Genomic DNA, 12,611 nt, shown 5'->3' on the forward strand with positions numbered 1-12,611 from the left:
TAGCTCATTCATGACCTGTCCCAGGCTTGTTCTGCTCCAAGAAAACATCTTATCTAAAGAAAATTGGCTTCCTGTACAAGGCATATTTCCGTCCTGCTGCTTGCTCTGCTGAAAAATAATACCATAGCTTCTTAAGAATATACTTTGCTCTCCAGCACCTTGCCTACATCAAGTTATACCACTTGTGTTCTTGGAGAGTAACTAATCCTGCTCTACTCCTAGCTATCCACATTACACAGAACTGCCTAAGCAGACATATTCTTTGGTGTATCTTCCTTATTTTTCCATAGTGTGTGAATGTCAATAGTATAGGAACATAGAAGCGACAAAGTACACATCTCTGATTTTTAGAAAAGTACCCTTTCCTATCAGGATCTTTTCAAACTGTCTCTGGCACAAAGCCTGGGAGGGGCCAAGCACAATTTTTTCTTTCTTTCTCCATGCCATTAAGCCATTGAGAAGGTTTGGTGCATTAAAGACAAGACCTAGTTTTACTGTTCTTTATTCTTTTTATTTCTTTTCTGGATCGCATACTTCATGCTAATGTATTCCATCGTGATCTACAGTAAATCCGTTTACTCGGCCTTTCTTATAGTACAGTGATTACGAGTTTGGAATCAATGAACCCTGAATGACCTACAGGAAGTTTTCCAAAGTAGTGGTTCATGATTAGACTGTATTCTCTAGGAGAAGACTCGGATAAAGAGAAAGTGTGGCCATCAGCCTCTCACCACCTGCTCATGTTTCTTACCCTCCTCTCTATTCTCTGTCATATTTTTACTACTAGTTCACTTGCCTGTGGTGACAAAGGTAGGCCATCGTTTTCCCATCAGTTGTTCCTGCTTAGGGATTGCTCTTTATATAGGATTCATCTAATGCAATATCGGCCGTGTCCACCACCCGCTGCTCATTGGGCATTGATAATTGGGACCCTTCCCCTTATTTGTTGTGTATTGTGATTGTGGAATATTAAGACTGGGTATGGTATGTGTCCTCTACTTCCTGGGGATTTCCCAAGCCCCTACGATTCTTGGAGAATCTCTCACACATGATTAGATGCTATAAGTGTAGAGGCGATACAGGGATTACTGTATTAACAGCTACTTCCCTGCATTGTATCACAGGCATGGCATGTTCATATAAGCAGAAATCTTGATTTTTATTCAAGGCGTAGATTCTGAATGTGCTCAGTATTTTACTGCTGGGCTGCACTAATTGTGGATGTTACTTTAGAGGGAAGGGTTATATATCAGTTGGGTGGAACAACAAAAAGAACATTTAAATGAAATTGTCCTTAAAAGTTGATCCTCAAATGTCTGAAGCAGTTTATTGTACACAATGCATCCGGGGAAACTTAAAGAAAATCATGAGGTGTTCAGTCCATATTTACCAGGTCACAATTTGTTCTTCCCTTTATTACAGAAAAATGAAAGGGTCCGACAACCAAGAGAAGCTGGTTTATCAAATTATTGAAGATGCGAACAACAAAGGTACATTTTCAAGATTTTTTTCTCGATTTTAGGGAAGCCAGGTACTACTTGCAGCAGCATGACCGCTAACGGTTTTCAGGAAGGAGTATATTGATATCCTGAGTGAGGCACTACGCTTGCAGAGGGCATTTCAAACTACTTCAGAGTGTTGAGTGTGGTTGTTGTATTGCTTAAGGTTGCTTGAGAGGGAAAGTGAGGTGGGGTGTGGGTGAAGGTTATGGGAGTCTGTTTGCTTGAGGCCCCTGCTTGCTAGAAGTTTTCCTTGCTGGGAATGTGCACTATAGTGGGATCACTGCACAGAAAGAAAGCATGTCGTGTTAAAGCTGGGGAGGCCATGAGGCTGGAGGAAAGGTGATTAGAACAAATCCAAAATGTTTGTCAGACCATCAGCGAACATACACAGTATTACAAAATAGTTGTACACATATTAATAGCCCCACACTATGAAAAGGGAAACGTTTGGAAGATAATCCGCTAGTACCTTTCTGACTCAGTTTTGCAGCACATGCCTTTGTCATCTTGTGAGAATCTATTCGCTCCTTAACAACCATGTGTTGTGTTTTGTTTCACATCAGCCATATGTAATATGCACAGCCATGTGATACTCTAGCTGTTTAGCCTGGGGCTGCTTGTAGACTAATCCGAATCTTGACAGACTCCATTTCTATTGCATTGCTGCGCATGATGTTTGAGAAGGCGTCTACTTCCTCTCACAGTCCACCGCTGTCTTTTTGTGAAAGGATCCTTAAATTGCGAAAGGTAGCTATCCTGGGTGTACAAGCTACTTTACAATCCATCCACGTAAAGAATTCAGAGGTGATTGATAGTCATGGCCTTGTCTGTCCAGGTTGTTCTTCATGCCAGATTTGAGATGCAGCTCACCATCCCAGGGTTGGTAAAAGCACCCTCCAGATCTGCAGGTCTTACTATTTAGAGAGATCCTGTGGAATCTGACTGGTGGTTCTTGGAAGTGAAGCTTTTAGTAAGCACCCTTTTCTACTCTGCCCCAAGGCCCTACCAAAATTCGTGACTAATGCTTGCAGAAGAATACGTCACAAACATAAATGCACTGGAAGGGTAAACGTTTTTATGAAGGTTTTACTCAAAAGAGGTATGGAAGTAAATCCATAAGATCAGGTTTTTAATGTGCCCGTTGACAAATGTTGTGCAAACCACTTTAATGTGATCCTTGATGATGTACTGTGAGTGAACTTTGTTCTGTCTTCTCCTTTTTAGGCATCTGGAGCAGAGATATTCGATATAAAAGTAATCTTCCCTTAACTGAGATCAACAAAATCCTGAAGAGTTTAGAAAGCAAAAAACTCATAAAAGCTGTCAAGTCTGTAGCCGTAAGTAATCATTTTTGTGGTATACAAACAGATATAGATTTTGTTCTCACATTAATGTGCAAAAGCATAAATTAACAATGGGAGCACTCTCACTTGAACCACTTTGCCATATTAGATATGTATGTGGCTATGCATTCCCATGTTTGTTGTTAATGCATAGTGAGGAAGGATCATTGGGGCATCCTGCATTCAGTGTCTAGCAGTATTCTGTTGGTCCATTTTCAAAAGGGTCACGCTTTTCACAGTGAAGATCTATTTAAACGGAAAGTAATCTAAAGGTTGATGAAATATAAACATCCAACTGAGTTGTCTGATGCAAAAAGAAATGGTCACATTAATCATTGGCATGTTTGAATAGCCTGGCTTTCGGCGAACATTTGAACATCTCAACACATTGTACATGATATTTACGCACTGGTAAGGATAGCAACTATGTGTATATTTCATTGATAGCATAGTTTGTCATATTCCTTTTACACCAGCTTTTAAATACAGTGTGTATTCCTGATATTGTATGCTGTTCTTGAAAACTATTGCTGTATTCTGCAATACGCAGTAAATTAGCATAAATCACAGTCAAATGCAGTAAAGAGAATGACATAAAATCCAGTCTCCGAGAGAAGTATTTCAGAGGCAGACTAGCGTGACTCTGCGTTCTGAAGTTGGAGTTTAGGCATAGTACGGGCCTAATTTAATCAAGAACATAAGATTTTGCAAAGTGCAGTGTTATTCATGATAGTGCAAAAATTTTCATACAATTAAACACACAATTTTAATAAATCTGAATCATCTTTCTCCGGCTCCCCTCCCACCCTCTGTTTGATCGATCAACCAACAAAACACAAATCTTTATTCATAACACAGTTTCTATCATATTTGGCTACTTGCGCCTCTGTTCTTCCAAAGTGTTCATCACAAACGATGCTTTCAGTCCTCTATCTCCTCTAACACAACATCTTGTCTTTTCCTTTGCTTTCTGGACATTGTTAGTACCTTGTTCCCTCATCCACAATTCTTTGGCGTAACGAAACTTGGTTACCCCTCCAAAGTATGCCACAATTTGAACCCCTTTTTAAGCAGATTACTACAAGAAATGTTAGCTGAATAATGAGGCAGATTATGCATAAAGAAATAATCACTAAGGTGGTTTAATATCTTGCTAAAACACCCCCACCAATACTATTAAATCATTCAGCAGCTTTTCCAAAACAGTTTCCAATCTCACTGTACCTCACACCAACTTATTCCAACAACCCATCCTCTGCAAGGACCATTGCTTCGTGTAAAATATTAGTCAAATTACCAATGCAGTTATTCAATTTTCAACGAAATGTAAACGATCCAAGTAAAAGGACCCTCTGACTTGCCAATGTGACTCATTTTCACAAGGTGCTCTACCCATGATTATTCTGATGACAGGTAACATAGAGTGGACCCAAAATCTCAACAACAGATCTAAAGTGTGCATTGTACCAATATTTATTAAAAGGCCTAAGCATGGAATCTTGACCAAGATGAATCTGACCATGAAATTGCATACACGTAGAAAACAGCATAGAGTCTGGCAAAATGTATTGTCTCGCGGCTGTTACTCACATATCATTATCTGCCATTTCCCAATTTCTTTTCTCATCTTCTGGTGCCTCCTCCTGGAGATCTTTTATCTCACTTTATGTCTGAACTGAAGTTATAGAAAATAATTTGTAGTATCATTCTCAACTTTCCATTGCTCTTATTCTTTTGAATTGATCAAAGCAAATTAAAGAGTACAGTATTTCCCTACCTCATCTGTGTAGCGATTTCCAAGTGTAACTATATCCGATTTTGTTCCGTGTTCAGTGCGTTTTACTACAGAAATCTTACTTCCAGAATGTATGTCACATTACGAATAGCGGTACCAAAAGATGTCCCAATACCCCTTTGTGACCACAGTTGTCCAAACTCTGAGGTCATACCAAAAACATGCTGGCTGTCTGAATAGATTGTAACACTCAATCCATCAGATGAGCAGCATGCTTTTGAAAGTGCAATTATCCCTTCTACTTGTGCTGAAGTGCCACAGTATTTGATTTGGTACAGATCGTATATGCCTATCTCCATGTTCCATAATGATCTCTCAGGCAAGAACCATCCAAAAAATGGAATCTGATTAGCCTGTTTAAGTGGAACATCTCCTATGCCTGGGCTCGGTACACAGTTCCGTTACATCAATGCAGTCATGATAACAGTCCCCGTCCTCACTTTCTCTATCTGCAGTTGGCAAAAGCGTTGAGGAATTCAGGGTATTACAGCTTCTGATTGAAATATTGTCAGCTGCCAAAATCATTTGCTCATATTTACTTCAACAACTATTTGTCAAATGCTGAGTGTGAGAAGGTGGCTTGGTATATGTTATGTTATGTTTGCAGTGATTTATAACGTGTGCAGCTACTCGAAGAGTGTCCACTAGTTAAAGTGGGTACCCTGTACGAATCCACACAACCCTTAAGATGTAGGAGGTCAAAGATAAACTTTATGAAAGCTATCCGAGTGGTAGCTAATGAGAGCATCCTTCAGGCTTTATCTTGAAGGAATGTAAAGCAGCTTGTTTTACCAGAATATCACCTCCTGCATGACTAAATGATGGAGAACAACACAGTAGTTATATACAAATATGTATTTATTAATATAACACTCTCTACTATCCTCTACACGAGGTTAGGACACAAAGCACACAATACTGGATCAATAGAACAGTTGTAAGTAGCACAATACACAGCGTGCTCCATGGGGAGACCGAACCATATACTAAAATAGTGGTATAACAATCACGACTTGACTACACACAGTGCCTAGAGCACGTAGAATCGCTGCGACCCCAAGGAAACACCCAAGGTGATGACACAGGAGACCCACGGAGGACGGGTGCAGTGAGGAAACACGATTGCGTGCTCCGTACAACTCTATGGGCAAGTCGCAGTTGCAAAGTTAAACTTTAAGGACCCTTCTAGGAGGACTTCAAGCAAACCCTTTGAAATTTAAGAGTTTAAAGAGCCACCCCACCTGTGGATACTGTAGTATCGGAGTTACCTAACCCAGGGAAGCCTGGTGCATAGGTCAGAAGTGGTGTCGGAAACTCTCGTCATTCTCTATGGAAGGAAGTGAAGAAGTATTGCTGCCGTGAAGGTGAAAAAGGTCTGTTGAAATCCAAGCCTGGATTCTGGATGGAAGGAACCTGAAAGCAGAGGGGACAGAGTCTGGGTCACTTCAGAGTGACCAGGGGCTCTGGAGACGAATGGCCATCGATGTCGGGTGCTTCAGGTGCAAAGAAGGGATGCTTGACTCTGCAGCCACGAGGTCCCAGAGGCGCCGAGGACGACCAGGAGCTGGAGGTGAGCTGTCCCACCTAAGAAGGATGTTGAGTGCTGAGGGGTCGGTGTCCGGCGGGAGGACCAACAAGCCTTGGCAACAGCAACACACACAGGAAGGTCAAACAGGTTACGGTGTGGACCAGCAAGGTCCAGGGGACTCTCCAAGCAATGGAGAGTCAGGGCACGTCTGGAGCAACCAGGAAAGCCCAAGAACAATCAAGATGACCCTCCGAGGGACCCACAGGCAGAAGGACCAGAAGTCGCGAGGGGACCTCGAGCAAGATTGCAAAGCACCAGCCCACGGAGCACACGGTGCGAGGAGGCCGGAGTACTTTGGTGCAAATACTGCTCAGGGTCAGGATCACATGGGGTCCAATGCACAAGCTCGAATTGCCAACAAGCATATGTACTTGCAAATGGACGCGGTGCACAGGGTTCGGGTTACACAGCCCCCACAAGGGATATGGGCCTCAAACTCGGTGATATGGCAGATCAACCTCCGGGACCTTCAGGAACCCACCTCCTGCGTTGCTGACATTTTCGGAGTCCGCAGGAGCAGCTACGGGTCAGTTGCACTTTAGGTGCGTTCAAAGCAGGGGAGTGACTCCTTCACTACAAGGGAGATTCTTCTGTTGTCTTAAGTGCCCCACAGGTCCTGCATGGAGCCTGTATGGAGTCACGGCACAAACGACGTTTCGGACGGAAAGGGGGACGAAGTCCAGCCCAGTCAAGGTCCAACGAAGTTCAAGTATCCAGACAGTCAAAGGTCAGTGGTTTCTTCTTGTAGTATCTTGTCCACGTAAAATCCAATGTCCTGTAGCCAGGTAACCCATTTTATACCCACGGGAGAGGGTTGTACAGATTCAGGGGACCCTCCTAGGGGAGAGGCAGGACAGAGGGGTGGGTACACACATGTCCTTTGTCCAGTTCCGCACTAGAGCAGGAGCCAAGGGCTCCCAGAACTGTTTTGAGCTAGACTATGCACAGGGACACCAAATGTGCCCCTAGTGCAGACTTTCTGGCACTCTCAGGGTACACCCACCCAGCCCCAATACACTAAATCCTGTCTAGGAGGTGGTCACACCTCCCTGTGACAGGATGCCTATTGTGCTGCTTTCCTCTGCTCGAGCTTGGCTCAGCAGCAGGAGGGCAGAAAAGTATCTCTGGTGGGCAACATCCATTTCGTGCTGTCCGGGTCGAGAAGGCTGGCAACGGTAAGCCCAGTGACCCCAAGTAGCTCACTTCAGAAGGGCTGAATCATACCTCCCACACCAGTTACTGGTGTGGAAGTATGAGTTCGAGGCATGTGGGCTGCTAAATTCATATCTTTTGCATTAGATCGCCGCCTAGTGTTGGGTCCGGATGATCGCACATTGTTGTCCTGGAAGAGTCTTCGAAGTATCCTGAGATAGGTGGCTCCTCCCCTGGACTACAGTGCGCATGGGCATCGGCTCCATCCCCAGATTGTTTTTTTCCGCCATTGGGTTCGGATGCGGTCTCGACGTCTCTCTGTCGGAACCGAGAAAACTAGCTTTTTTACGGCCAAAAGGCCTTTCTTTCATTACGTCGGTATTGTTTGCGTACGGTCTCGAGTTCTTCCGTCTCTTTGAGTCGGAATCTACGGAGTCGTATCACTCTTCGGACATCGAGGCCTTCTCATCGCAACACGACCGCAACTTTTCAGCATGGAGCGGAGCCCGTTTAAATACTGTCCTCTCTGTGGGTCCAAATACCCGCATATCGACGTGCACCCGGTCTGTAACAAATGCCTTTCGCCAGACCATAACGAGGACACCTGTATGGCCTGCTCCAGATTCAGGTCAAAGAAGACGCTCAAGCTTCGGCGCGCGGTGCGCCTAGAGGCCAGACAAGCGGCCCCGGATCCAGAAAACATCTTCGGCGACCAAGAAGAGGAGGGCCTAAGCCATCATCTTCAAATCTCACCGCCCGCGACGGAGGTCGAGGCGGATCCGGAAGACGACGACGGAGTCGTGGGTCAAGGCCTTGAATACGTCGATGAGGTAGGGGACGTCGAAGAAGTTTATGGGGCCGCGGAAGATAGCTCGGGGGATGAGCTATGCCCCGAAGGTTACGCGGATCAGGCTCGGGTCACGGGATCGCCACCCGGCCTTACCCAAGACCCCGTACCGCAAGCCACGGCCCCGCCTTCAGGCCCGGCCACGGACATACTTGCTACGCAGCCCGTATCGAAACCGAAACTGAAACCAACGGTATCGACTACACCTAAAATGGCCGACCCGAAAACGAAACCGAAACTAACGGATTCGAGCGTCCCTAAGATGGCGGGCGTTCCACCAAAAACTACAAAAACTGTTACCTCATCGACTCCGTCGGCCTCCGGTCCACAGAAGTCGTAGAAAATTGTCGATTCGACAGGGTCGAAGTCGTCGGCAGAGGAGGCGTCCTCTAAGAAGGTCGTCCGGCACGGGTCGACCGGTACGGCGCCGTCAAAGTCCGCCAAAGCCAGCGACAAAACTCCGGTACCGACTGGGACGTCGTTAGTCGGACGCGTGGTTGAAACGGAGCCTGCGAAATCACACGGATCGAAGGGCGGAAGCTCAACACATCGGTCCAAGGACTCTGCGTCTACGGCCGCAGCATCGACGTCTAAGACTCCGAAGGGCCCACAAGACGTCGGATCCGAAAGCAAGGTGAAGGCCTCCTCGTCGGCGCCAAATGTCGCTGTGAGTGACGCGTCCCTCGTCGTCTCTTCACTCCAGAGAATTCGGGATAAGGCCTCTGCGACGTCGGCTCCGACGCCGTCGCACCTGAAGCCGGTGGACGTGCCGGCAAAGCCTGCTGGTAAACTTCTCTTCCTTCTGCCGCCAAAAGAGGCACCAAAGGCCTTTACGCCAAAGACGGCGCCAAAGACATCGGATTCGTCCACGTCGGCAGCAGTTTCGGGTCGACTACTCGACTCAGGAGAAGATTCTGAGCGTTTTATCGACGCAGACACGGGCAAACTGACCCTTTACAAGAGGAAGATCACTTCCCAACCAGTGGACTCCTATGTTATCCCACTGAAGAGGAAAAGGCTTGCACAGGACGATTCAGCCCTCATTGAACCTATCCAGCCTCCTCCTAGAAGGAGCCCAACGCCTTCCCCCGACCACTCTGAGGGAGAGGAATATGGAGAAGATGACCAATACACTTTCCCCATCAATGAACCTGATGCACAGCAAGATTCCTATGACGACATAGGTGACCAAGGCACCCAGAATTTGGGGCAGGACCCACAGCCTTTCAGTACACGTGCATCCCCAACAGAAGACTCTGCAGGTTTTCATGCACTCATTGAGCGGGCAGCTGCTAATCATGATGTGGACATGCATGCTGACCCAGTGGAGGAGGACTTTCTATTTGACACTCTTTCAGTCTCTGAAAAAACAGTAAAGACACTGCCTATGCTCAAAGGTGTCCTTAAGCATGCTGCGGACATCTTTAAAGAGCCTACCAGGGCGAGGGTGGTCAATCCTCGCATCGAGAAGAAATACAGACCAGCGCCTGCGGACCCTGCATACATTCGGGGACAGTTGCCACTGGACTCTCTTGTGGTCGCAAATGCACGCAAAAGGGCAAACTCCCAGACGACGGGTGAAGCTCCTCCCCCGGACAAGGAGTCTAAAGTGCTGGAGGCAGGGGGCAAAAGGGTAGCTGCGCAGGCTGCCAATTTCTGGCGTATTGCGAATACACAGGCGCTATTGGCACGTTATGATAGGGCGCATTACGACACCCTAGAGCAAGTTTTACAACACCTGCCTCCGCAGTTTCAAGAGGGTACCAAACTGCTTATAGAGGAGAGTAAACTCATCTCCAACGCAGCCATTAAGTGTGCACTTGATGCCGCAGACACAGCAGCTAGGGCTATTAACACTAGCGTCATGCTGAGACGACAAGCGTGGCTACGCATATCAGGGTTTAAACCAGACATTCAAACAACCATACTCAATCAGCCCGTCAATCCTGATAGACTGTTTCGTCCTGATGTTGACACCACCCTCAAAGATAAAGAAAGACAACGAAACAGCTAAGTCTATGGGGGCCCTACAATCACAACAATTCCGGGGCAACACTTTTCGTCGCTCAGGTGCACGTGGAGTCACCAGAGGACAGATGGGTCAACAGTCACAGTTCTCCAGAGGTGGAGCACAGTCCTCGTACCCCAAGCAGAATAAAGGGGGTTATCGAGGAAACAGCACCAGAGGACGTGGCAGAGGAAACAACAACTCCCGTTCCTCTGCCCCAAACAAACAGTGACTCTCTGTCACTGCCCCCCGACCATTTAACACCTGTCGGGGGGAGACTCCAGCAGTTCCTGCCAGTCTGGACAAACATCACCACAGACAGGTGGGTACGACAACTTGTCCAGTACGGTTATTGTCTAGAGTTAAAGTCCACTCCACCCAACATTCCACCAAGGCAACGGCCTATGTCCGCAGAGCACTTGCACTTATTGCAGCAAGAAGTAGTGGTGATGCTGCAAAAAGGCGCAATCGAGCTCGTGCCAGTGGAGGAGGAAGGCACAGGGGTATATTCCCTGTACTTCCTTATTCCAAAGAAGGACGGATCTCTCAGACCCATTCTGGATCTGCGTCCCCTCAACCTGTATATACTGTCAGAACATTTCCATATGCTTACACTGCAACAGATTCTTCCCTTGTTAAACCAAGGGGACTTCTTAGCAACCTTAGACCTCAAGGATGCTTATTTCCACATACCACTACACCCGTCCCACAGAAAATACCTCAGATTCACTATCCAAGGCAGGCATTATCAGTTCAAAGTCCTACCCTTCGGAGTGACCACAGCCCCAAGAGTGTTTACCAAGTGTCTGGCGACAGTAGCGGCGCACCTCAGGAGGCAGAACATACATGTCTACCCCTACCTAGACGACTGGCTAGTTCAAGCCAAGTCGGAACAACAGTGCGCCGCGGACATGTCGACTACCATTCACCTCCTTCACGATCTGGGCTTCTCGTTGAACTACCCAAAGTCGCACCTTCAGCCGGCACATGTCCGGCAGTTTCTGGGCGCGACGATCAATACCCTGACGGCCATGGCTCAGCCAAACCAGGTCAGGATAGACAGCATGCAGTCTCTGATCCAAAAGTTCAGACCACAACACTCGCTTCCAGCAAGAGTGTTCATGCAGTTGATTGGCATGATGGCCTCCTGCATCTTCATAGTCCCTCACGCACGTTTACATATGCGTCCGCTCCAGGAGTGCTTAGCAAATCAGTGGACACAGGCTCAGGGACAATTGACAGACCTAGTGTTGGTTACCAGTCGGGCGTACGACTCTCTGCATTGGTGGAATCCACACAACCTTTGCAAGGGCCGACTGTTCCAGGAGCCAGTGCCACAGATTACCCTGACAATGGACGCATCTCTCCAAGGATGGGGAGCTTACCTGCTCAATTACACAGTGCAGGGACTATGGACGACGCAGCAACAGAAGTTGCACATCAACTATCTGGAACTGATGGCAATCTTCATGGCGCTCAAGTCCTTCAATGTACATCTGTGCAACAAGGTGGTGTTAGTCCGGACGGACAACATGACAGCGATGTACTACATTCAAAAGCAAGGAGGCACCCACTCGCCACAGCTGTCTCATCTGGCTCAGAGCATGTGGAAGTGGGCCATTCAGAGGAACATTTTCCTCATGGCAGAACACCTCCCGGGCAAGGACAATCAGATGGCGGATCTGCTCAGCAGATACAGCCATCAAATGCACGAGTGGGAGTTACACCCATCTGTACTCCGCCCGTACTTCCAGCAGTGGGGTCATCCGGAGATAGACCTGTTTGCCACAAACGAAAACGCAAAATGCCAACACTTTGCCGCCAGGTTCCCTCACCCACAGTCGCAGGGGAATGCGATATGGATGAACTGGTCAGGCAGATTTGCGTACGCTTTTCCACCAGCACCTCTGATACCGCTGGTGGCAAGGAAACTAAGGCAGCACTCGCTGACGATCATCCTAGTTGCTCCAACGTGGGCACGCCAAGCATGGTACACCACGTTTCTAGAACTCTCGGTGGTGCCGCACCAAAGGCTGCGTCTCACGCCCAAGCTTTTGACGCAGAACTATGGAGACATTCAGCATCCAGATCCGCAACAGCTCAACCTGGCGATCTGGCTCCTGAAGTCCTAGAGTTTGGCTACCTTCACCTACCTCCAGAATGCATGGACATCATCAAGGAGGCAAGAAAGCCGACTACCAGAGCATGCTATGCTTCAAAATGGAAGCGTTTCATCATTCACTGTACAGCCAATAACATAAACCCGCTAGATGCATCTATCCCTAACATCATTTGCTATCTGTTACATCTTTACAAGTGCAATCTAGCCTACACTTCCATTCGGATACATCTATCCGCCATAGCAGCTTATCTTCA

General features: G+C 47.1%; 1 protein-coding gene across 1 annotated transcript in view; it reads left to right on the top strand.

The window, feature by feature from the left end:
• Positions 1-12,611, top strand: part of POLR3F (RNA polymerase III subunit F) — a 167,569-nt gene that overhangs the window by 28,597 nt on the left and 126,361 nt on the right. The window contains exons 4-5 of the mRNA XM_078648956.1: positions 1,423-1,490; positions 2,727-2,839. Coding sequence (XP_078505082.1) covers positions 1,423-1,490; positions 2,727-2,839 — 181 coding nt within the window. The remainder of the gene's footprint in view (positions 1-1,422; positions 1,491-2,726; positions 2,840-12,611) is intronic.

This window comes from Lissotriton helveticus, chromosome 6 (assembly GCF_964261635.1).
Source record: "Lissotriton helveticus chromosome 6, aLisHel1.1, whole genome shotgun sequence".
Classification (NCBI taxonomy): Eukaryota; Metazoa; Chordata; class Amphibia; order Caudata; family Salamandridae; genus Lissotriton; species Lissotriton helveticus.